We start from the raw sequence: 26,910 nt of genomic DNA, 5'->3' as shown, positions 1-26,910 counted from the left end.
TTTTTAGATGTGGGTTAAAGATGATTCATGACAATAGCTTTACATTGTCCTGGAGGTAACGGAAGATGAACAGAATGTATGCAGAGAACAAAACAGAAACACAACTCTGACACCGGCGTCCCACATGCCAGACTCTCAGGTCTGTCTTTTGGCCAAGGCCAGTTCCCTACACGACTTCAGGTTGACACCAACTGGATTGGTCCTGTGATGGGGGAAAGCTCTTTGCTGATAACCACAGCCAGTAAGATGCCAGGAAAGACCCAGCTCTGAGGCCTCTCTGATCAGTCCAGATTTTTGCTTCCTGTTGACAACTGAGAGTTTGGACTTCTGATTCTATAAACAAGTTATATCTGAATTACAGACAAAATAAGGATAAATTCTGCCAAAATAGTGTTTCATTTAAAAAACCTCCAAGTGAAAAGAGAAAATCTTACTTCCCCAGATGGCTTAGAATGACATCCCATGCTTACTCTGCTTCTCACATCAGTTTTTTTCTTCTGCAACCTTTTCTGGAATTCAAGGTCATATACCATAACTGCAACAGACTACTACTGCACCTACTTTCATTCAGTCTACCGGATCCTGAAACGCTAGGGCTCCATAAGGCTAACTCGCCTAGCAGTGAAAAGCAGCAGCTCTCTTGGCACAAACCCCTACTCCCTTCTAAAACCTAATTCTCATGAGACAACCAACACTTTGCTACACCCATTGTTAACACAGCCAATCAATGTTTAGTCACCCTCAATTTCTTTAAAATCCACTAAATCAGTACTGTCTAAAACTGTTCCTCAAGGTACAGACAGTATCTGTTAGTTAAAAAATATATACTTAAAATGTAGAAATCAGCCCTAGTCAACAATTACTGAAATCCTACAAGTTACTTGGGTAAAGAAAATGGTAGAGAAAAGTTCACAACTAACTACAGTGACAAGAATTAATTTTACTTACCTGAAGATACAGCTCATATAATTTGGATTCCAGATATAAGGCTCGTGGATTTGAAAACTTAGAGAAAACTTGCAAATGTGCAATTAAGTGCCTAAAATGCAAAAAACAAACAAACAAAATATACAGAGAGAAAAACAGAAAAAAGAAAAACCAGAAATAAAAACAGACATTATTTTCTTAAGATGATAGTATCTACCAGTTTTCTCTGACAAGTACTCTAAACATCTCAAATACAGTTTCACTGTTAATTACACTAGCAAGTTTTAACTACTTGAATTTAGGAAATCATTCTCCAGAAATTCCAAATCTCAGGCAGGCCTTTCCCTGAAATTCAGGCTCCCAACCTCAGAAAATCATTCAGGATGTGCTTAGAATGGTTTAAATGAAGCCAAATATAGAAAGAAAGTAATCAAAACACTTTAACATATTCCAAAATTGAACACAGATGATTTTTGGAATGATCCTTTTTTTTCTGTCTAGTTTTTATGCAGTAGACAGGAAAGTGGAACATACTACACTTCCTCACTTTCATATAACATAAAAACTGACGTCAGGCAGCAGAGGTCCAAGTTTGGATAACCATGGCTCTTGCTTACCAAGAAACAGAAAGATGGAACAATGTTCTGTGGTTGGAATTTAAATTTGAAGATGGGGATGCCTTCAAATAAGTGGTACCATCAAAACAGAATGAGCAGAGAGCTTCCACTGCATTTACATGTTCAACTTCCTAATACTTAAGACTCTGTGAAGCTTTAAAAACACTTGAGAAAACTGTTTTCTCTCTGTGTATAATTTAAAAGAGGTATTAAAACTTAACCCCCCCCCCCCCAAAACTCTGAATGAATAAATTAAGATCAGGAGAGATATCATTTGCCTCTTTCAAGAGCCTAAGCGGGGAGAAGTGAAGAGAGGGGAACCCAAGCCGCATGCGTGGTTCTACCATTCTGAGCTGCTGACTCTGGGGAGAGCCACAGAATGTTTCAGCGACTCATTCCTCATCTCAGCAAAGAGCAAGACTTCCAGCTTTTCTGCAGGACTGAATTAAAGAAAACAAGCTGTGGCACTTCAGTTCCTAAGAGCTTAGTGAACAACGCATTTCTTTGTTCTTAGGCAAAAAAAGCAAAACTGAAAGTCTTACTAGTTAATACAGAGAAAAACAGCTGGAAATTATGACCTCTTTAGACACTGTAGAAAAACAGGGGTAAGGGAAGCACTATTATTATATTTAGCCTAAATGCCTGTGATGATTAGTCTTATGTGTCAATCTAAGTTACCGTCCTAGTTATATAACAAAACACTAATTTAGGTGTTGTGATGAAAATATTTTTGTACATGTGGTTAACATCCACAACCTGCGGACTTTAAATAAAGGAGATGACCCTTAATAATGTGGGTGGGCCTCATCGAGTCAACTGAAAGCTGGAAGAATAAAAACTGATGTTTCTCAGAAAAGGAATTCTGCCATAAGGCTGTCACATAGAAATCCTACCCTATGAATTCCACGTTTAAGACTACAGCATCAAATCCTGCCCCAGTTTCCAGCCTGCCCAGCAAATTCTCTGGTAAGCTCTGACTGATACAATGTCCCTGGAATTACTTAACACTGAGCCTTTGCAGTTTTACAAAACACGATTTTAAAATCTACTGAAACATACATTCCTTCCCTCAACATTTACTAAGTATTTTTTATGTGCCATGTAGCCTTCAAGAGGCAAACATAAGTTAATTTACAGGTTCCCATTAAATACCTACCAGTGAGGGGTGTGTTCCATGGGTTAATAAAATTGGACTATGAATATACTGAGATGGCCCCCAGAAGAATGTGATTATCCATTTACTTACACTTTCAATGATGGTGAATGCTAGCAACATTTTAGGTTTGGCTACAGGGGGCAGGGAAATTAATCAAGACATGGAACTTGTCTTTAAAGAGCTTTAAATTTACATGGAAGATTTATTTTAAAAAAATTAATATCCAAGGCAAGGAACAGCATCTGATCAGAGGAGCTGTGATCAAAGTTTGAAGGTGGGTAGATAACTAGATAAATCCAGTTTAAAAGACAGGAAGAGTTTCATTGAAGAGGCATTGAGAACTGGGCCTTGAAGTTATGACTAGAATTTCCCTTGGCAGCAATGAGGCAAAGGTACTGCAAAAAGAATGCTACAGCAAAGGTCCAAGGATAAGACAAAAGATGCATGAGTGCCTGAGTAGCTTATTCATTCACTCAGCAAACAAATATTAGGACAAACCTTTGGCCAGCTGTTACGCTGAAGCATACAAAGACAAACACAGCGATCTCCATCTTAAGGGAAGCAGTAGGCGACAGGTAGGAACAGAGGCTGGGCCGTGACCCTTCTCGCCCCTGTGCTTCATACACTATCTCCATCAGCCAGCAAGTCCTTCTGGGCCTGGTACACTTATTTTTCAGCTTCAAAGGTGATCTCCTCTTTATTAAAGTCTTCCCTTTGTGGTAGAATTATTATTATTATTTTTTTTACTGTGCTCCTGTAACTTCTTTAAAAACATTTCTTCTATTAAAATATTTCACCAGGCATGAGACTGCTTCCAGCTCTGCAGAGGCTGAAGACCGTTCATCTCTGTGGCTCTGCACTTAACAGAAGAACCTCAATCCAGCTGCTGAATGACGGGCTAATAGACGACTCATGGGAAAGTCTCAACAAGTGGGCACGTGGGACTGAGACGCAGAGTGTTACAGTCACACAGCTGCACCGTCTGCTGAATCCCTGACACCTCAACTCAGACAATCTTTAAGTAAGCTGAAAGCACAGGCTCTTCATTTTTCTAAGATTTCTAACAGTTTCGGTAAATGAATAATCCAGAGAGCCAGAAAGAGAATATAACAACATGAAAAAGTGAAGAAAGCCAGAAGTAATCAAGACAGAAGTCAAAAGACAAAGCTGAGAGTGCTGACGCCCTTATTTGTAAGAGAAAAGATGTTCCATTCTGTGTTCCCCGAGCACACAAACATAATGCCCCAGTGCTATGAAGTGAACGGTAAAGGTCAAGGCCATTTAACTGCTACAGGCCCCAGGGCTCTCATCTATAAAAAGGTGCTATGAGCAGATGATTCCAAAGTCCCTCAACTCTAACACACTGCAGCTAAACAAGAAAAAATAAAAAATAAGCAAGCAAAGAAAAAAAACTCAGAAGGCTGGCAGTTTTCTTTAGGCTGTAAAAGAAAATCCTGGGAAGATGCAGCAGTTTGGTAAATAATTATCTGAGCAATTTCATCTCATTCCTGGCTACGTCACAGGCGGTCACACGAGGTCTCCTCCTGCCCCGCCCTGAGCCCTGGACCCGAGATCTTTCAGCAATGCTCCACCTACTTTGCCGCAGCTCTTCTTGTCTTTTTCTTCTGTGAGGGTTCCTCCTGGGGCCCCAGCTCTTCCTCCAACTCTTCATCATCTCTGGCGGCAGTTTCCTCTTCTGGTTCCTCCACCACCAGCCCTCTGCCTTTTCTTCGCAGATCCTGGGTTGGTGCAACCTGCAGATCTGCTGGGTAATACTCATTGCTACAGTGGAAAGAGAGTGATAGAGACAGATATCCTAAATGCTCGTGACAGATGTGTGCCCCCAGCTCCTAGACTCTCACACAGAAGAGACGCCAGAGGCCCCTTAGTAGAGGTCTTCTACAACATTTAAAGTCAGCCTCTCTTAAGGACCTTATTTGACAAGTCAATCACTAATTGCAGAAGAGAGCCCGCTTCATTGCTACACTGTTGAGAATAACTGAAATGTCTATTTTGGACTAGGCTGAAATTGTCTCTGGACAATCCAGTTGTGGTTCCCTGTTTCTGGAACCACAACTCGGGGAGGAGTGCGTAGGGGCAGATTACATTACAGTATTTAGACCACGCTGTATGTGTATCCCAGATACATTGTTTTGAGATGTCCTTTCAAAAAGAAATGTCACAACAAATTCCAGTCCTCCAGGTATGGCCTGGTAAGACGGGGTGGGGGGGGGACGACTATCAATTCTGTTGCTTTTGAGGGAAGTCACAATATGACACAGACTCGAATGGAATGTCCAGCAATGAAAATCAGTAATGCTTCATGTTTTGGCTCCTCTAAGCTTGTGCAGTTGGTATTCCTATGGGTTCTTATTGAATTCCATCCCTTAAATTTTGGTCCACTGTTGTACGTAACTAATACTACCTTGAAGGCTATTGCTCAGTGCATTACTTTTGGGTCACTTTGGTTCACTCATCTAACAATTATTACTATGTTGTCTATTCTGTGCATGACGCTGGGTTATAGATGTGAGGAAACTGATCAGACTGACTTTAAAGTCCTCACTCAAAAATATACTGACACATGTTTGAGGATAGCATCTTACAGACACACCTTAAAAAAAATATACTACAGGTTAATACACTACACCACGCCTGGAGGGTTGAGACACTACCATGCTCAATGCTGTATTCTTAGCTAGCAGGGTCTTCCCCTTAATAAATTTAAAAAAAAAGTGAATGAATGAAATGAACAAAGTTGCTCTGTCCTTTACAAACTGTACCATCACTATTTAAAAACATCTGTATTATACTCTCAACGCTCAATTAACCAAATGACGTATTTTTAACCTTTACCTCCAAGCACAGCATGCTCACTCATTCATTTACTAAATAAGACAATTCATACAAAGCACTTATAAGAGTGTCTAAGCCACAGCGAGTAGTCATTATATGTCACCTATTATTAAGATACTGTTTCTACTGTTAGTCATTCATTCTTGCTGCTGGTTTGGGGCTTCTTAGAAAATGTTTACAAGGGATTCACAGTTAGTACTAATATCAAATTATTTGGAACATATTTAGAAGTGTAAATGTATAACCCCCCCCAAAGTAAAAGCCCATAATGTATTTCAAAGCCAGACTTAAAGGTGACTCTTGGGTTTTCCATTAGTTTGGATCATCTACCAAGATATTGGTTATAGGCAGTAAGTGCCAATTAATCTTAAAACATTTTTTAAAAATTGTATCTTTTTAGTCATTGTCTTTTTAAACTCAGAGACTCACTTCCTACTACAGCCTCCTCTCTCCATCCCCACCCCCACAGTACCTAGTCCTACTAGAGGTAGATGTTTACATGAGGCTAAGGAGTAATTTATTTCTTTACGGAAAAACTTAAAAAATCAACATGACAGGAACATCTTACTAACACCTTTAATACCAGCTTACATAGGTACAGCTCCTTGAAATTCATAAAACAACTGATAAAACATTACATGATCTTCAAAACAAGGATGTCACTGTTCTCATTCTAGAAATAAATTAAAGCCCAAAGAGTGAAAAAGAGAAAATCATTACACTACTACCGCCGTATCTATTGACCTGTGTGCATCTTTGCTTGTAACCTTTCCCAGAATGAATTATTCATGCAAACCTTTTTATTTACGCATGGTTTCCTTTCTCCTCTTGCCTATTCAAAGACAGGGCTCTGGCGACCTCACCCCCTCTGGCGTGACTAACTCCCTCTCCCTCCTGGTTCACTCACACCAGCATTACATACACAGAGACTGTCTAGGCTGGACAGCAATGCCGCCAAAGGCCCTTTCCGTTCCCACACGGCCTATGCCTGCGTCCCTTCTACAAGAACTGCCCATACTTGCTGTTTCCATTTTCCTTCTCCATTTTCTCTTAAGCCCATTTTAATCATACTTTCATCCCTATCAGATTAACCAAAACAACTCTTGTTAAGGTCAATTCTAAAGACAAGTCAATTCTTATTCTTCATCTAATTGATGTCTTAGAGATCTGATTCCACTGATTACTTTAAGGAATACTGAGTGGTCTTAGCTCTTCTATTACTCTTTCCTGGCCTCCTTCGCTGGTTCCTTAACCTCTGTTGCAATTGGTCCTTGGAAACCTTTTCTCCCTACATCTACACTCTAGGTGTGACTTCACTCCCTATCTCATAATGTTAAAATCCACCCATATACTGATGAGTCTCAAATTTAATATCTTAAAACCAAATCTTTCCTTTGAACTTTAAACTCCACATTCAACTTGAAATCTCTACTTAGATGTCTGTTTAGTATCCCAAACTTAATATTTCTTTTAAAAAAACAGAACAAAACAACTCTTGATCTTCCCCACAAATTGGTAAACTTCTGCATTTCTTCCAATCTCAGTCAATGGTTAACTTTCTTCTTCCAGTTGCTCAGGCCCAAAAAAACCTTATAGATATCCTTAATTTCTCCCTTTTTTCCTTCCTGCATACCCCCCACCACTCACAACCCCCATCCTACATGTAATGTTACAAAGTGCCTCAGGTTAATCTAGTCGCAATTCTTCAAAAACGTATCTTTTAAAACTGAAACCTGAGAAGTGTCCAGAATTCAACTACTTCTCACCGTCTGCATTACTCCCACGATGGTCAAGCCACCATCATTTCTTGCACAGATTTTTGCCATCTCCTCCAACTCTCCTCCCCAGTCCCTCTGCTCTCTCACTTCTGTCCCACAGTCCATTCTCAAAACAGAAGCCAGAAAAATTCTAGAGAAAACTTTAGTTGTGTAAGCCTTGTTTAACCTTCCCAAAGGTTTTCTATTTCACTGACAATAAAAACCAAAGTCTTGACTGTCACTTCAAAGCCCCTACACAAATTCCTTCTCCTGTTAAATTGTTTGCTCTCACCTCCAACTACTTTCTTCCTGGATCACCCTGCTGTTCCTTGAAAAGGCTGGCAGGCTGTGTGGTCTGCGGCCTGCCTAACCCAACTCTACACCATTTTCCCATGTAACAAAATGATAATGGAAAATTTACCTTTGACTGACTAGTACTGTTCTATATTCCGCACCCCTTATCTTTAGCGTTTTAAAGCAATCTGACTCTCACAGAGCATATCTAGTCAAAGTAAAACAGTGCTCCAGGAAGTTCTTGTTATTCTTCGAGAGCACATTCCTCAGCATCATGAGAAACATTCAAGAGCTTTGAAACAGAGTGGCTGGGGTTGAGTTACCTGAAAGTAGGTTTAAGCCCGAGGCAGGCAAAAAACAACGAACAATGGGGCAAGAAATCACAAGGCCATTATGCACTGATCTAAGTCAGTATGGCCTTTCTTACTTTGCAACCTGGAATTTTTTATTAACACCATTTATGAGCTGGTTAGATTTTGATTCATGTAAGAACAAGTGAACAAAACAAGTTTATTTGTTACCCATAGAGCCAGTGCTTTAGAGATACGCTAGTGATTTGAAAAGATGACAGACGTAAGAACTCAGCCAACCTGGGAATTTCACTTTGTACCTTCTCTTCCTCACACCCTACTAGGGACACATTCCTAGGAAAGAACACTTACTTGATAAATCTCAAGAAAAGAGGGGAAAGTTCCCTGGACCGTGGCTCCACCCTTTCTGGGAACTTCACCAGAGCGCGCCAGAGCAAAAAACGGAAATTGGTGTGGTCCAGTCTTTCCTGAAGGTCAGTTTTCAATGTCAACTGCTTGTGATAAAGAGCTCCAACGTTTCCTTCCTGAGTCTGCTCCCAATTTGCATCTCCAATAGACTTCTCCTCATCTCTTGTGTCATTCTGCAATTCTCTCTCTGAAAGAAAAAAGGTCATCATAACCACTAGAGAAATGTTACTAATAACATCTGCTCTATGTATGTCTTCCAGTGGGGGAATTTCCTTCTCTAGTAATACAAGCAAACAATAAACCGTATCCAAAGGTTACTAAAGATAATATATTTCTCATTCTGCTTCCCAATTTCATGTGTAATTAAGCAAAAGAAATGAGAGAATTCCCTGGCTGTCTAATGATCAGGACTCTGCCCTTTCACTGCAGGGGGAACAGGTTCAGCCCCTGGTTCAGGAACGAAGATCTTGCAAGCCCCACAGCACGGCCAAAAAATAATTAAAATAAACAATCATTCCCCCCACTCCTCAGTTCTCTCCTTTAAATTCCTTTACATACCAGCATGTGTAGCTGCTTTTTCTAGATGCTCATAGTAGACTTTCCAAAACTGCTTATTTTCCATTTCATGTGCATGAGAACTAAAATAAAGATCATAAAACAGATATGTGGTATAGGTCTTATTTTGAGAGATTTCATAGGAAAAAAAAAGTAAAAAAGGATACAATTAAAATATTAAGTTATTCCTGAATGTGGGTCATAAGCAACTTTTGTACTTCTTATTTTTCAAAATGCTTGCACTACTTAGAACTAATAGGGTTTTGAGAGGGCACACATAATATTTCCAATCTGACAAAAAGTCAGAGTAGACCACCTGAAGACAAATGCCTACAAAAGAATAGATTTCTACAAAACAAAATATGCATTTTTCATGTGATTATGACAGTCCTTTTTGGAATTAAAGGGTTTTAGATACTAGATAGCGAAGGTTTTAAGAAGTCCTTATTTTTAAATTAAAGTTTGGCTCAATGATTTAATATATATATATAAATAAAATTATGTAATTATTATAATATCTACTTTTATTATTATAATTTTACTGTTACTATAAAAAAATTCAATAATACAGACATGCAACATAAAGGAAAAAGAGAAAGTTCTTCAAAGTGATTTCAAAGCACAGAGAAACATATATAAAACACTTGACTTGTCAAACACCTGGTATCAGACAGAGTAATTAATGTTTATCTTTTCTTCACCTTGTCCCACAAGTTACCTTGTCTTTAAGGTAACTATAAATACTATACACATGCAATCATTTAAATCACACCCTGGAGTATAATACTGGCTCCATCATTCTGCAGTCAGGAAAGCACAGCAGCTTATCCATTTCACCCAGGCTTACCTTATGAGTTCAATAACAGGATCCCAGAGAGCACTGAAGTTTACATACAACATGCCTAATAAATAACGAAGTGGCACCTGCAATCATAGAGAACAAGTTCAGATCAGCATCAAAATGCATATATCCTGACTTAGGACAACCTGAGGTTTGGAAGGAAGCTTGTGTTTTAAGAAAAAAACTTCTAGGTACCAATTCAGATTTCAGTTACAGGAATTTTCCTCCTCTCCCCAAAATGTCACTGGCTATTCAACAGAAAAGAATCACTAAAGCAAACACAGTATTCGAACTCACTCCAGATGTTTATGCAGGAAGAATGTATCTGCATCAACAGATTTGACTCATGATTAAACTCGCTCCTAACAAACACTGCCATCACCTGACAAGACAAAACGTGAACAGTAATCAGGAAAGTAGAGGTGCCTTAGAACCCAGCACAGTACTCTGTGAGTGGCAGCCGAGGCTTCTTGAGCAGATATGTGAGTTCTTTTCTTTTTTTTTTTTTTTCTGATATGTGAGTTCTTAAGACTATACATCAAGAGTTTAGTTCAGAGGATCTAAAGTCTTCTCAGTCCCTTTTTGAATGACAACCATTGTCACCAGCATCCCCATGTGCTCTGGAAGCATCATGCAACACAGTAGTTTCACTGTTATTTGGGGGTGGTGTTTCTATCTCTTTTGCAGCAGAACCCTTTTCCAAGTGAAACATAACATAGGACATACAAAACAAGAATAGAACTGCTCTGACAGAAACGGGAATGCCTCCACTTGGCCTTCTTCCCAAAGGGAGCATGATATATCATCAAGGGTCATGGACAGAAAATGCCTTATAGAACAGGTAGAGTGCAGACATCCTGCTGCATCGAAAAAATCTGGAGGTGAGTTGCTATTCAGTCGCTAAGTTGTGTCCAACTCTCTGCAACTCCATGAATTGCAGCACATCAGGCTTCCCTGTCCTTCACTATCTCCTGGAGTTTACTCAAACTCATGACCATTGAGTTGGTGATGCCATCCAACCAAGAGACTCACAAGTCTCCAGCACCACAATTTGAAAGCATTAATTCTTTGTATGTGGCTGTTAACTTGACCTTGCTGCTCCTGTGGCCACCGACTATTTATCCTCACACGTGTATGTACTTAGTCACTCAGTCGTGTCTGACTCTTTGAGACCCCATGGACTGTAGCCCACCAGGCTCCTCTGTTCATGGGGATTCTCCAGGCAAGAATACTGGAGTGGGTTGCCATGCCCTCCTCCAGGGGATCTTCCCAACCCAGAGATCGAACCCAGGTCTCCTACATTGCAGGCGGATTCTTTACCGTCTGAGCCACCAGGGAAGCTCCCTTATTCTCACATACTATACACATACTCAGGAGAAGGGAGGATAATAGACTATTGTTACTATTGAAAAGGCTGCAGAGTCATTTAACTCAAAACATTGAACAGAGCTAGGAATTTAATTAAATTCTTTTTTAAAAATTCTCTCCACTTTTCTTTTGAAGATTATTTGGTATACTTCCCTTTTATAAAAAAAAAAGCTAGCTAGGCAGACCTTAAAGTAGAAATAATTTAAAAAAAAAAGTATTTTACCTCCTGCAACGGCCCATCAGGGACCGCAGACTGCACTACATCATGCCTGAGTTTCCTCAAATGAAGAAGCTTCTCTCTGTAGTCGTTCACAGTGGCTGGCACGAGTTCCGCCTGGCGCAGGATAGCAAACACAGACTGACGCTCTGCAAGTCCATCCTCCTGAACAACCACAGGAAACCAAGAGGAAGGTCAGAGCTTTTATTTTTCCAAAAAGAGCATCAAATGTGCGCAGAAGTCTAAAAGATAAAAACTGGCATATATTAATGTTTTAAATTAAATAAGTAACACATTTTTGGAGTAAATGATTCTTTCTTCTTCACACTACCTACTTTCTGGTCAGTAATTTATGTTTAAGGTCTAGCACAGGCATGAAAAGTTAAAAATCTCTAGACTGGCAACATTTGTCAAAATAAAGCAAATGTATATATACTTTCACTGTACAATTCTACTTCTGGAAGCAGTCATTTGCATCACTGTACAGATATCTGTGCGAGAATGCATACAGCAGTATTACTGGAAATGATTAAAACTACCAATAACCCACCTCAGCATCCACCGAGACAGAACTGGTTAAATACAACATTTTAAACTGTGGGGCAGTGTTCAAACTTCAAAAGAAATGAGGTAGGGCTGGAGGAACTGGTACGGAAATTCCTGCGTGACACCATTTGTTTAAATTATGTAAGTATGTACTAAATTATATACGTATGTACAAAAAGTCTAACAGTCACCAAGTAACTGGATTTTCAGTGATGGCCTTACTGAAGGGGCGGGAAAAAGAATTACAATTTTTTCCCTTCAAATTTTGTGATAGATATTTACCTAGTATTTTAATTTTCTGCAAAATTAATTTTAGGAAAAAATATATCATATTACATTTTCTTAAGTTATCCAAAATGAACAGTTAAAATACCTCCATTAATTCCGGAAGCCGAACCTCAAAGTGGTTTAGGATCCTTATTGTCAAAAGTCGAATCTACAGAAATTAAAACGCATGTTTCAAACTCCAAAGTTGAAATGCAAGAAGAAACTGACAAAGTAAATGACAGCTAGAGTTAAGTTTCATGGAATTATAAACAATATACCTACCACTTGTCAAGAGTAATACATGTTTATTCTATTTCTTATTTCATATTCTAACACCAACCGACACCTTACTCAAATGGTCCATGGGACAATTAATGACCAGACTAGACTGAGAAGATAACGAAACCATAAAACCATGTTGTTTCTTTGAACTACAACACTATAAGCATCTCTATAAATAAGTGCAAAGATTCTGACTGAACTTCTAATTCCACTGAAATTAGTGATCCTTATTTACAAATAACATGTTCAGGTATTTCTATACACCTGAATGAGCAGCAGAATTACCTAGAAGTCTTTGAAAAATCATGTAGATATTTTACTTCCACCCCTATGGCTGATGAATCAGAACCTGGGGCTGTGGGGACCCAGAATCTGTATTTTTAGTAAGCTCCCCAATTAATCCTGCTGTAATCAGCTTGTAGGTCAGTGTTTAGGAACCATGGCTTTAAACAGAAACCACCTCAAAGCACCATTTTCTGATTGGGGAGCTCTGACAACCCTTGGCAATACAAATAAAAACAAAAGATGCAGTACCTTGGATATACCAGTTGAAATGTTTGCTTGTAACTTGGGAAAAAATTCCATTAAAGCCTCCTCTGAAAGTGGCCCCCTGCAGCCACATAAGGATAATCTCTGATAATAGAGATCAGCCAACAGCAACACAGATGGCTCCAAAGGAAACGTTCTGCAATGAGATATTTATTAGACCCCAAGTGTGCCACACACCCCAAAGAAGTCAGGCTATACTAGAAACCACAGAAGATTATCACTGATGACAGAAATGTAAGACCGAACAGGTAAAAGTTCTATGTGGACATTTAGCATCACTTAAGACATGAAGAATGTGAGGCTCAGCAATAGTGAATCACACGCTCAAGGACAGACACACAGCCAAGCGGAGGCAGAGACAGGATTATAATACTGTATTGTGACTAAAGTCCAATGCTGTCTTTTCAGCAATAAATGACAATAACATATGAGAGGATATGTAACATTTGTGGGCTGTTTTCCACGTGCCAGGCACTGAGCAGTGAGGGAAGAGCAGGGGCCGGCACACCAGCTCTGGGGCAGGGTAGTCAGCCCATCCGCATCAGCGAAGGAACCCCGAATAAGCACTTAACCACTGTGTGCTATCCTCCAAGTATCTACTGAGTGTCTACCATGTACCAGTGACTTTTCCTAGATAGAGCAGGAAACCACGGAAAAAGTCCCTTATTCTAATAGCAGAACGTAGCCCACAAGTAAATAATTAATGACAGTGGTGAGGATGGTGGACAAAAACAAATTGGGGAAAGGAAGCTGGACTGAGAAGACTGGTGTGGGGGAGAGGGGGAGGGTGAGAGGTGGTCACAGAAGGCAGAAACTGAAGAAGTCAAGAAGGGAGCTGCAGGACACCTGGAAGAAAAGCATTCCAGGCACAGGGAACAACAATGCCAATTCCCAGAGAGGTGAGCCTGCCTACGTGAGCAGAATTGAGGCAGCCACCCCAGCTGGACGGACTGTGGGAGGAGGCGTGACGGGCGATGAGGTCAGAAGCCAGGGCTAAGACTACAGAGCCCCAAGGAACACACAAGCACTGTGGGCATCACCCTGCGGGAGCTGGGTGCCACACAAGCAGGGTTTCTCAGCAGTGGCTCCCCGGTCACGGGGACCAGGGACTTCGCTGTAGGCCCGTCCCGTGCGCTGCAGGACGCTCCTCCACCCACCAGACTCCACTGGCAGCCCCTAGCTGTGACAATCAAAAAGTCTCCAGAAGCACCCCTGGCTGAAATTCAGTGTCAGAGGGCTGTTGGCAAAAGTGACATGTGCTCTTTCAACTGAAAAGAATCGCTGTTGATGGGTACAAAATGGACAGCAGGGCCCGTATGGAAGCAAGGAACCTTGCAGGAAGCTACTGTCTTCATCAGATGAGAGACAGCGGTTCCCAGCGGGGCAGCAGCGGGTACTGCACACCGAGGATTCCGGATTTACTTAAGAACACTTTATGGGTTGTGTTGGGTCTTCACTACTGCATGGGCTTTTCTCTAGTTGCGGAAAAGAGGCCTACCCTAGTTGTGGCGTGCAGGCTTCTCATTACGGTGGCTGCTCCTGTGGAGGATGGGCTCTAGGGCATGCGGGCTTCAGTAACCGCAGTTCCCAGGCTCCAGAGCACAGGCTCAGTAGCTGTGGCTCATGGGCTGAGTTGCTCCACAGCATCTGGGACATCCCCAAATCAGGGGATCAAACCCATGTCTCCTGTATTGGCAGGCCCATTCTTTATCGCTGATCTACCAGGGAAGCCCCTGAATTTATTTGAGAGCTTTAGTTCTCCCTTTTATAATGTGAACAGTACCTCTAGTTCAGGGAGTTGTGAAGATTACATTAACATACAGAAAGTACTCAGAATAAATACAATTTGCACAGTTATCACTGCACTCACGGTTTGATTCAATCTCTAGGAAGGAAATACTGCTATTCCTTTTTGAGAATAAAGTGGAGATGAACTAACTTACTCAAGGCTATCGAGCTGGTAAGTAGTAGAGACAAGGTTGAAATCTAGGTTGTCCTGGCTGTGAAGCCTCTGGCTTAACCAATAACCAGCCCACACCCAGCACAGAGGCCTCCACCTACAACCTTTACCACTAGAGCTTTCGCCAACACCCTCCAAACTGGTCCACTCCTGTCAGAGGCTCCAGGCCTCCAAGGCTACGGGCACCTGCCTGGGAGGCCAGCGGGCCTTCTGCAGGGACAGACAAACGCTACTCTGTTATGAGTGCCTTTCTGTTTCAAAACCTCCACAGATGCTTCAATTCTTCCCTCCAAAGAACAGAGTGTGAGAAGTTTGATGATTTTTTAAAAAACCAGGGGGCAACATATGTAATATGATAAGTAGGATGATAGCGAATTCTCTCCTTAAAGGAATTTAAGGCAATTCAATTAACAACAGAGACAGGGCTGCCTTGCCCCGATTGTATTATTGCAGTAAGTCTCCAAACTAGTCTCCTTTATCCTCCTTCAGTCTCTTCTCAATACAGCAGCTGGAATGATCCTGCTTCAGCCTGAGTCACTTCCCTATCAAAAAAAAACCCCCCCATGGCTTCCCCTTTTACTCACGAGTAAAAGCCAAGGCCCTGCGATGGCCAGAGGTCAAACTCCGCCTGCCCCCTCCACTCTCCTACCACCCACCCCCAGCTCCGCTCAGGGACAGTGGCTCCCTGAGGCTCTAGTAAGGCACCTGACATCCCCATGGCTTACTCCCTCACTGCTTCTGTGATTCTGCTCAAATGTCCCCTTCTTTGTAAGGACTTCCCTAGTTAAAAATCCTATTGTTCCCAACCTCCAGACTCGCCCTATCCCGACTTCACTACTGTCCAACAGGCTACATATTTTAAAATATGTAGTTGTTTATTTTGTTTAGTATATCTTCTTGCTAGTGTATTAGCTCCATGAAGGCAGGGAATTTTGTGTTTCATGTACTGTTTCTCCCAGTGCCTAGAATAGGGTCTGGTATATGAGAAAAGCAGTAACTATTTATTGAATGAAGTAAATGAACAAATATATTTTTAAAAGCATGGAGATAAATTGGATTAGACTTCGGAACCAGAAGCAAACTACAAGATTTTCAAATGGCCTGATCTTTAGAAGGGGTGCTAAGCTGAATGGCTCCCAGTAACGGCCCTGTGTTACGACTCAAATCAAAATAAACTTAAGAGATCAAAAACTGAATTGTTTGGTATACAGTGAAGGACCACAGGGGAGTTTGCTAAATGTGTAAAGCTGAGAGAGGTGGTGAAAGAAGCAGAAATGTATGTGCTGGAACCACTGTGCAACGTCGTGACTGACATTTAACCCACTACCCTCTGTGACACTATAAATTTACATGCACAGTACAATACCTTTTACAAAGATGAATCGTCTCTTAAGACTGTATCTGAAATGTTCTTATTTTAACTGAAGTATTTAAATCGATAATAAATTTGCTATGTGAATACAGCTCAGGTAAAAAATAGACCCAAGATTTCACAAACACAGAAGCCTTTATATCTTGATTCATCATTAAGCTGAATGGAAGGTATGTCTACTCACAATAGTAAGTTCTTCACACGTTCCACAGGAACCAAATGAAGAAGTTCGGAAGATTCTTCCAAACTTAGCAGAGTATTTACAGCTTGACAAAGAACAAATAAGTTTCCTAAAGGCAGAAAAACAGGAGAGACCACATTATTTATTTCTTTGATACAATAACTATCAGACCTCTCATTTATCTACCACTTGGTATTTATAGAGAATTCCTAAATTAAAGTGAATCTGTGCCTTCTAAAGGATTTTCTGTCAAATGTCAGAATGTAACAGAAAGGAACTGAAAGAGGTTTCAAGTCTTATACTTTAACTTTCTTAAGAGAAAAATATATTCAGAAATACAGAGTAAAAATGTATGCTCCCTTCAACTGAGATGAGAAAATTCAATGGTTCTGACTGGCGTTACAAAATTAGAACTTTTGAGGAGAACAGACTTAGACTTTCCAAAAGCTAAGAAATTATCTTTGTATGAAACTTGAGTTGATTTTATGACTCCAATTTATAAGAAATCACATATCTAATGGCTACCATCTATAATCCACTCAATTTATGTTAATTAGATAATCATCTAATCCTAGATCAAAGGTTGGCAAACTATGACCCACAAGTCAGATTTTGTAGGTAGTCTGGTTTTATATGGGCAACAAAATGAGAATACTTTTCCCATTTTTAAAGGGTTGTTTAAAACAACAAACAAACAGAATATGCCACAAAGACTGAAGACTGAATGTGGCCCACAAAAGCTAAAATCTTTACTGTCTGGTCCTTTACACAAAAAAATTGCTGACGTCTGCTCTAGACCTTACAACAAGGCTATCCAACAGAACTTTCTGCAATGGTAGAAATGCTCTATACTTGTGCCAATGTGCAGTCACAATCCAATATAGCAGTCACTAGCCACACGTGGCTACTGAGCACTGGAAACTCTCTAAACATGTCTGCTTAGTATTTAACACAGAACCCAGTACATTAATATTTAAATGAGTGATTACCATATATACAGAGTAGGAAAAAAAAATACTGAGCTAGAATAAAACAAAATACGTACTTTTATTTATTTCTTAATTGCAGCAAAATTTTAATACTTATTTTGTTCAAAATGCCTACTTTTAAACTGCTGTTATCAGGGAGTGGGGAGAGATGGACAAGTATACAACAGGAATGGTGTCTGGGATAGGGCAATCTAATGCTGCCTGGATGAGTCAAAGGCCTTCCTAGAGATACTGTGCTGGAGTTGTTTTGAAAGCTAAGTACGAGTTCAGTGAACAATGACAGACCTAGAAAGGACTCCAGGTGGAAGGGACACATGGGTGAGGGTAGCTGGGGGGGAACAAGAGAGTGTCTTGCTTGGAAGAAGTAAACACTGGAGGACAAGTGTACACTGGGGCTGGCCTGGGCACAGAAGATGCGAAGAAGACACAAGCTGGTACTCGCAGTTGTATCTCGTTTCTTTGACAATAGTAGCATTCTGCTGCTTTACCTGCAGACTCAGGCAGATGTTCAGACCATCCTGACCTGGTGACCACAGTACGAGGTGGTGACCTTGTAATTATATCTCAGCCTCTTTCTTCCCCATTTACACTCACGGGGTTCTGCCAGAATACAACAGTGGTACTGTTCTCTGGTACCCATGTGTTTACAGTTCTTCTGGGTGTGCCAGGAAAGACAGACAAGAGAACAAATGGTGATTGTAACTGACCTTTTCCAAAGCTCCCTCTGTCAACAGTCATGAAGAGTGACTCGATGAAGTAGGTGACTAGTGGTATCACCTTCTCTTTCTCCAGGGGCCTGTCCAGGAAGTGGAGAGAAAAAGGGAAACACTCAAACTGGCATTCAACAACTTTTTCGTGAAATAGCAAAAAAAAAAAAAATGAGTAATAAATATTTTCACCAGTTTGCTAAAATACTTTTCACAATTAAACACCGTTGATTTTCTCACCTAACATGAGGTAACACGACAAGGGCTGCCCAAGAACATGAAAGGTAAGTAGTATCTTGATTCGGGGGTGACTGAATTATAGATAAAAGATGCTCCAACACTGAGATCTGTTCCTTTCCTCCCTTGGATTTCGTCGTCTTCTGCCTTATATGGGATCTGAAAGAAGAAAAGATGAATATTTAAAATAAGAAAGGAGGTAATTGCTTTTGCCCTCTGAAGTTTGAAATAAAATTGGTTCCTCCCCTGACACCATGTATAAAATAGACAACTAGTGAGGACCTCCTGCACAGGATACGGAACTCTACTCAGCGCCCTGCAGTGACTAACCAGGAAGGATGTCCAAAACAGGGAGTATACGCGTACACACAGCCGATTCACTCTGCTCTACAGCAGAAACTAACGACGCTGTGAAACAACTACACTTCAGTTAAATTGATTTTTAAAAACTGGTTCCTTCCCATGTGTGGAGACGAGCAGGGAGGAAGGAATTGGTGCTGATGGTTGAATACAAATAACTAAATACATGTGACTCATTTACTGATTTTCAGTGACAAGGTTTTTCAAATCCATTGGTTCTGCTTTCTTTTTCTATTTTAATTTGCTTCATAATTTGCAAAGCAAGTCTTTTCCAGTTTTAGGTATTATTTCTGAATTTGAACTACTGATGGACAAGTGTTTAAGGTAATTTACTGGTATGAACTGACTTCTTCCACCCCCCCTCCTTCCCTTTTTAACATCATAAAACAATTAAGGGGCTTCCCTGGTAGCTCAGACAGTATTAGAAGTTACTTCCTCTGCTGCTTTAATCTGGTAAGGGTTTACTCAACGATATTTTCTGACTTGACACTCAGTTTTAGGTACCTGTTACTTTGGCAGTATTCCTGTTTACCAATGAACTCTACCTCAGTCTTATTTCAAAGACAGAATCTAACAGAAAGAAAAGTCAAAGAAACAATAAATAAAATGATCTGCTATTATAATTTATCCTTCCATGACCAGTCTGGTAAACTTGTTATGAAATTGAAGTAGAATATCAGGTTTTTATTCCTATACCTTTTTATCATCAAAGTTAATGAAAAAGTTGCACTCTGTTTTGTTTCATACTTATCAGGATACTGAATGCTTAGAAACTACAATAGATAAAAATCAAGTTAATTTTATCAGTAATTTCTAAAAGTTGTTTTAGAACTTGTTTACACAGTCTTTCTAGTACTAACCATGACTCAATAATCTGCAAAAAATCTTACAAATAAAAAAAGAATGAGATGCTTCATAAAGGTAAGCCATTAGTTGCTATGTCATCCCCCTGCTTTATCACACCTGCCAATGAGCTCCTCCAATAAAACCCACAATTCTCACCTCACCCTGTGCGGCCCTGGGTAATCTGACCCTCGTCTCCTTCTCTCACTGCCTCTAATTTCACTCTCCTCCCTTCACGATGCTCTTTATCTGCCCGGGCTTGCCTTTAGTTCCTCAAACATCCAGGCTTATTCCCATCCTACAGTCTCTGCAGGAACTCTCCTCTCTGTCTGGAAAACCTTTCATCCAGCCTTTCTCTGCCAGGCTGGATCCTTCTACCATTACAATCAGACCAAAGGTCCCCCTCCAGACAGGACTAGTGCTGTTCTCTATCTACTCTCTCTCAACACTCTGTTTTATTTTTCTTTTATCACTATCTAAAATTATCCTGTTTATTTACCTGCTTCACGAGCTTCCCCCACTGAGAGTGTCATCTCCTCCAGAGGAGCCCTTTTTCATTATTACATGCCAGTGCCTAGGACAGTACCTGATATGATAAGTATCTGTCAAATGACAGAATACATTTATCTCTGATGACTTTTTTCACATCTATTATCTTCTTTAATTTCCACTATAAATTTGTGGATGAAGTGTGACCAGGAATATTCAGACAAAGACAAGTTATTCTACCGGGTGACAGAAATTTTCTTAGTGATGGAAGTTTTCTTACAGAAAGAAAACACAGAACCTGTGGCACTTGCTTTAAATTAATATGCTTCCATTTATTAGGAATGACAATTTCCATTTGAAAAAATAATAAGCAGAATCCTTTCAAGTAACTACATAAACTTTGCTTTAACTTCCAAAGAGTATCATTTTTAATAAAACTGAGAAAGTAATCCACAGCACTTTTAACAATTCAAACAATGCAAAAGTGTAAATCTAAAAGCTAATAATCACTTCTTTCTTCCTCTTACCATCCTTCTGACATAAATAAAGGTAACGGTTTTGTGTATCTTGAGGGAGTTGTCAAATCTCCCCAAACTGACCTTTAGATTTAATACAATTCAAAACAAAATCCCAGCAAGGATATTTTTGTAGACATAGACAAGTTTCTTCAAAAATTTATATAGAAGAAGAAAGGATCAGGAATAGATGAAGCAATTTTGAAAACGAAGAACACAGTGGAAGGATTTAAGATTTCCTGATTCATTTTACTGTAGTAATAAGACAGTGTGGCATCAGAGGAGAAGAGACACATAGATCAATGGAATAGAAGAGACAGCCAGAAAGTTCCACACATTAATGTCCAGCTGATTTTTGACACAGACGCAAAAGTGCTTCAATGAGAAAGAAAAGCCTTTTCAACAAATCTTGCCAGAGCAGTGGACATTTAAAGGCAAAAAAGGAAACTTGATCTAAAGTTCACACCTTATCTAAAAATTAAGTTAAAATGGATCATGGACTTAAATGTAAAACATAAAAAGACTTTATATAAAGCATTCTTGAAACTCAACAATAAAGAAACAATCACAATCAAGTTAGAAAATGGATCAAGGAAATGAACATATATTTTACTAAAGATGATATGCAGATGGCAAATAAGCATATCAACATCCTTAGCCACTGGGAAATGTAAATTAAAACCACCATGAGATATCACTACATCCTATTGGACTGGCAAAACCAAAAAATCAGTGACAATATCAAATGCTGATATTATATTTGATAATATCAAATATCAAATGTGAGGATGCAGAGAAACGGGATCACCTATATCACCTATACTGCTGGTGGGAATGTAAAACGGCACTACCACTCTGCAAAACTATTTGACAGCTTATCAACATGAACATGCCCTTATCATATAATCCAACAAGTCTGCTTTTAGGCATTTATCTCAGAGAAATGGAAAGCTATGTACGTGAATGTTAATAAGAGCATTATTCATAATAGCCAAAAACTAGGAATGGCATAAATATCTTTCAACAAGTGAATGACTAAACAGACTGCTTCATCCATTACCTTGGAATACTACTCAGGACAACACACAGAAATATGTTCAACATAAAAAAGAACGGGTTACTGATGCACGCAACTTAGATGGGTCTCAAGGGAATTATGTTGTGTGGAAAAGTCCATCTCCAACGCTGTACAGTATAATTCATTTATATATTATTCTTGAAATGACAAAAGTGTAAAAACAGAGTGTAAGATTAGTAGTTGCCAAGAATTAGGGATGGAACGCAGAGCCGCAGGGTAACTGTGGCTACTGAAAGTAGCACCAGAGATCCTTGCAGTGATGGAACAGCTCTGTACCTTGACTCTGGTGCTGGTTGTGAACAGACATGAGATAAAACTGCACAGAACTATATATCCATATACATTTACACACAGAGATGAGTGATGTAAAACTGGTAAACCTGAATAAGGTTGGCGGATTGTACTGATGTCAATTTTCTGGTTGTGATACTACAATAAGTTTATGTAAGATGTTGCCACTGGGGGGAAAGTACAGGAAAGGTATATGGAACCTCTCTGTCCTGTTTATTATAACCACACGTTAACATACAATTGTTTTAAAATAAAAGGTTAAGAAAATAGTGACTTCTTTCTTCCACTTACCACCTTACTGAAGTTAACAATTTAACCTGTTTTTGTACCACTCCACATGTGTTCCTATGCTAATATATACTTTCGATTCTAACTTTGCAAAATGTGATGGTAATACACATACTCTCCTACAACTTATTTTTTTCATGTAACAATATATCACAGACATTTTTTCAGTTAATACATGTAGATCTTCAGTTTTTACAATATTCTGAATGCATTATTTTTAAATGGGTAACCCTACCAAGAATATAGGAAATTAGGACTTTAGAACTTACCCCACCGTGTGCTGGGAGAAAAGCAGAGGGTACTTCTCAATCGCCATGGAGCCAGCGGTGGGAGGTGCTGCTTTGTTAAGAATGAGCTTGGCCAAAATAGCCAGAGCTTCATCTCTGACTGCAGCATCATTCGTCAGGAAGCAATTCTCAATATACAAGAGAAAGCTGGGTAGGAAAAGCTAAAAATAAAAAAGAAAAATCACACTTATTAACAGATGTAAATTTCAGAACACCTAATGAAGAGAATATTCTAACACTTCCACAAAGAAAAAGAGATCATAAACAAAGACACCAGACCTCTCCACAGGAGCAAAGGAGGCAAGAAGACAATCGAGCAAGGCCTGAGAAACTGGAAGAATCAAAGAATCTGAAACGCTGTGCCTGGGGAACTGGTGGCGTAGAGTGAGGAGACAAGACTAAAGATGGACTAAAGCTAGAATTTTACCACTGTTCACCTTTTCTCAGGAGCCTCTGGAGGATGTGTTTCACCAAAATAAGAAAGTAAACTACAACGTAAGCAAGCAAGCTGTAGTAAGAGAAAGACATGGGACCCAGGAAACAGGCAAGTCCCAGCATGCCATCTGTGCAGTGGGCAGAGAAAGCAACCCGTTCAGAGTTAAATGGCTCCGGGAAGACTGTCTCCAGAAGAGAAAAGATCTGTTAAATGATCTGCTAGTTTGCTGTGTGAAAGGCATCCTACAAGGCTGTTGGAAGGCTCTATGACGAACAATTTTAAAAAAGCAATTTCCAGTTTTTAAAGAATGAGGCAACTGGAAAAAATGAAAGAGTACACAAAAAAGGAAATGTAAATATAAAATACTCCTTGCTTATAAGGAGTACTGAAAATGACCTCAACGAAACTTTGTGATGTCAACTCTCTATTGAGAAAAGTAGTATAAAAGAACTAGAATCCACCTACCCAGGAGGAAGCCTACAGATGAGGACTAAAATTAATGTGTCAAGAAAAAGCAGTATATTCAGATGACTTAAAAATATAAAGTAAATACTAGAAAAAAAAATAGCTTAAAAAAAAAAAATCATTAGGTGTGCTTGTTCCTGGTGAGGAAGATGGGGGTGGGAATCAGCAACTGTTTTTTAGCCCTGTGTGACCTTTCAAACTACATGCATAGGATACTCTGATAAAAATAAGTTATTTAAAGAAAAAGACCAAAAGGAACAGAGGAGAAGGAAAAGATGCAGCTGCCAAGAAAATCAGAGAGATATAAAGGGTCCTCACTGGGCAGGAAAGGAGCGCGCTAGGACATGTCTAAAGAAGTGGTTTTTTTTTTGAGACAAGCAAAAGTATATATTATTAAAGACTAAAGGGGAAAATGAGAGAACAGATACAGAGATAGATTTCTATGAAGTACACAGTAGGATCACCAGTTTTAAGGAGTGGCAAATGTTTGATGCGGGTGAGGGGAAAAGATAAACCCAGGATTTGATGACACATGGTTTTGTAACTTCCTAAGTGAAAAGTGTGAAAGTGTTTGTCGCTCAGCTGTGTCCAACTCTTTGCAACCCCATGGACTATAGCCTGCCAGGCTCTTCTGTCCATGGGATTCTCCAGGCTACTGGAGTGGGTAGCCATTCCCTTCTCCAGGGGATCTTCCCAACCCAGGGACTGAACATAGGCATTCCACACTGCAGGCAGAGTTCTTTACCTTCTGGGCCACCACTACAGGCTATAACTTCCTAAAAGATTATTAAAACCAAATTGGTTGCCTATTATAATTTAAAATGCTTAGCATGTGGAATAAAGTTTCACATGTGACCTAGAACTGGAATATAATTGCTTAAAAAAAAAACTTACAACATCAAATCCTTTTCTGTTCCTTTCAAAAAAAACAAAAATCACAGGATTTTTAAAACTGATCATTTCATCATGACAGAGTCAAATCCAAGACTTAATAATCTCACTCACCTGCTCAAACTGCTTCATAGCAAACATGACTTCTGAAAAATCCAAAATTAAGCGTCTTTCAAAGTTGCTTTCAAAAATCTGTGGCAAAGAATACTAATGTAAGTACAAAGAGAGTACTCTCCCATTCCTGAAAATAAAAACACCCCAAATCTTCAAGGTCCTCTAGCTTGCAATAGGAAGCACTGGGATGCTCAGTATAAGTGAAAGTAGTCATGGGAAGCAGAAAGAACTGGCTTGCTGAATCTGCCACTGCATGCCAGGTCTGAGCCCAGGCACTGGGCCCTCCTCCACAGGAGAGAAACTACCCACGTAGAGGAATGGCCGGCACATTCCCACCAGCGCTCTAAGTGCTCGGCCTTCTCCACAGGGACTTACAGATTCGAAGGGCACTGTTCTCCCAATGATCTACACAGGGACTCTGCCTAAGACCTGCTCATTCTTTCCCAGCTACACAGAAACATCAAAGGGCGCGCAACACTTTACACCTTCCTTGTAACTTTATACTGCTGCCCTACGAAGAACCAAACTGATTTTACTTTTCAGTCCCACCTCCCTCCAATTCATCTTCTTAACTCACTAAAATGCCAATCTCATTCAATTATTTCCGTTTATCATTTTTCCAGGACCCTCCACTACTTGTAGAGGAAAAAAATCCAACCTAACTTTTCAAAGCCAAGCAGAGCCTTGCTGATATGCATCACACTTCCTGTGCCCATGAGCCCATATGGCATAGATTTTTGAACACATCTTTGTTCTTCTCTCTCCTAGAGTTTTTAATCCCTTCTCTGACTGGCAGACTGATATTTAACCTTTAAGGACTATCCAAAATATAAGTCCTTTGAAAAGCATTTACTGTTCCACAATCCCAGACAGAATTAACCTTTATGTTTCAATGTGACACAAATGTCGATAGACTCACTCAACAGATTTGAACTATATACTACCAGGACCTCACCTCCCTAACCATAAAAAAATCACAGGCAAAAAAAAAGTGTCCATCCTACCATATCTAGTCCATAGCCTGCACCTGGTTAAGTAAATACTTGTTCGGTGAATATTTGCTGAGCAGATTTAGCTTTTATCATGTTTGTTTTATTTCCAATACAGCATGTGATTCACATCTCCTTAACAAGATTACAAATTCCATGAAGGCAGAGCCTTTGTCAGGCTTCACTGGTATTCCGCTGAAGGCTTACTCAATGCTAAACATAATATTAACTACTTGATTAATATTTGCTGAAGTAAATTACTTTTTCTATGGTTTCTCTGATGAGGGTCTCTGGCAAGGAAACATTTTCGCCTAGGATCAAAGCAGAAACTACACCCAAGAGCGTCTCCCGGCAAGAGGTAGAGAGATGGGCTGTTTGTAATGTTTGAGACAAGACCTGTAAAACAAAAGGGAAAATGATGCACACTTAGCAATCAGCTTCTAACAAACATGCTTTAAGCAAATTAAGTTGGGAACTTACTTTACACACATCAACAGGTTTGGTTATCTTTGATCCATTTCCATGTTTTACAAGTATCAGGTATGTTTCTAACAACCTTTTAACCTGTTCAGAACTTTCACCACAGTTAGTTTCGGTTACTTTTGTATGTAGATCCAGGAGTGATTCCTGCAAAGAATTTAAGAGAGAAAAACTATCAACTATCAAACTCATCTGTTAATAATGAAAATATTATGTGAAGCCACTCAAATTTTCATGTTATTTTGCTATGAAAGAAAAAGACACCTTTACTGGGAATCACTAATGATAACCACGAATGTTACTCCCATCCAAGTACTAACCAGGGCTGGCCCTGCTTAGCTTCTGAGATCAGATGAGATTGGGTGAGTTCAGGGTGGTCTGGCCATAGACATAACCACGAACGTTTCTGAGTACACTGTTCCAAGTATTTCCTCACCATTCTCACAGGTAGAGAATACTATTACTCTTATTTACCAGATGAAAAGACTGAGGACTAGACACTGAAATAACCTTCCCAAGTCAAAGAAGCAGTAAGTGACAAAGCCAGTTTGCAAAGAGGCCATCTGTATAGCTCCAAAGCCTGTGCTCTTAACCACTATGCTCTACTGCATGCATCTCAAGATGCTGAAAGCAAGTAAAAATATTAGCACAGGGGATAGAGGGAATGAAAATCCTAGTTAAGTGTGTAAAATTATGGTAATGACAACTATAAAATATAATCTCCAGCAGCAATCCGCTAAGCTAAGAACAGCAGCAGTCAACTCTTGGACTCCTAGTTACACACAAATACTTAAAAACCAGAACTCACTTGCAAACATTCAAAGAATATTCCAAAATGTTCTTTGTAGATATAGAGTGCAGTGGATTTGACCATGTTTTTCAGTGTTTCTCCAACTAAAATCCATGGAAGTTGAGCTTCTGTTTCTGTAACTGGTCCGAGCTTTTGCAAAATTAGCTTTATTGCCTGTGGAAATTCAAGAGCCATGA

The 26,910-nt window shown here is 39.7% G+C and overlaps 1 protein-coding gene across 1 annotated transcript in view; it reads right to left on the bottom strand.

Moving 5' to 3' along the window:
* UTP20 (UTP20 small subunit processome component) overlaps positions 1–26,910 on the bottom strand; it is a 90,097-nt gene that overhangs the window by 56,707 nt on the left and 6,480 nt on the right. The window contains exons 8-23 of the mRNA XM_043439872.1: positions 26,732–26,887; positions 25,924–26,070; positions 25,705–25,839; positions 24,455–24,532; positions 22,531–22,709; positions 18,401–18,556; positions 18,161–18,249; positions 16,468–16,573; positions 12,937–13,087; positions 12,227–12,289; positions 11,314–11,472; positions 9,729–9,805; positions 8,885–8,964; positions 8,270–8,513; positions 4,297–4,482; positions 949–1,039 (exon numbers count right to left, since the gene is read on the bottom strand). Of these exons, the coding sequence (XP_043295807.1) occupies positions 949–1,039; positions 4,297–4,482; positions 8,270–8,513; positions 8,885–8,964; positions 9,729–9,805; positions 11,314–11,472; positions 12,227–12,289; positions 12,937–13,087; positions 16,468–16,573; positions 18,161–18,249; positions 18,401–18,556; positions 22,531–22,709; positions 24,455–24,532; positions 25,705–25,839; positions 25,924–26,070; positions 26,732–26,887 (2,097 nt within the window). The remainder of the gene's footprint in view (positions 1–948; positions 1,040–4,296; positions 4,483–8,269; positions 8,514–8,884; positions 8,965–9,728; positions 9,806–11,313; positions 11,473–12,226; positions 12,290–12,936; positions 13,088–16,467; positions 16,574–18,160; positions 18,250–18,400; positions 18,557–22,530; positions 22,710–24,454; positions 24,533–25,704; positions 25,840–25,923; positions 26,071–26,731; positions 26,888–26,910) is intronic.

Source organism: Cervus canadensis, chromosome 21 (genome assembly GCF_019320065.1).
Source record: "Cervus canadensis isolate Bull #8, Minnesota chromosome 21, ASM1932006v1, whole genome shotgun sequence".
Lineage (NCBI taxonomy): Eukaryota > Metazoa > Chordata > Mammalia > Artiodactyla > Cervidae > Cervus > Cervus canadensis.
The sequence above is the reverse complement of the archived record's forward strand: the minus strand, read 5'-3'. Positions and strand labels throughout refer to the sequence as shown.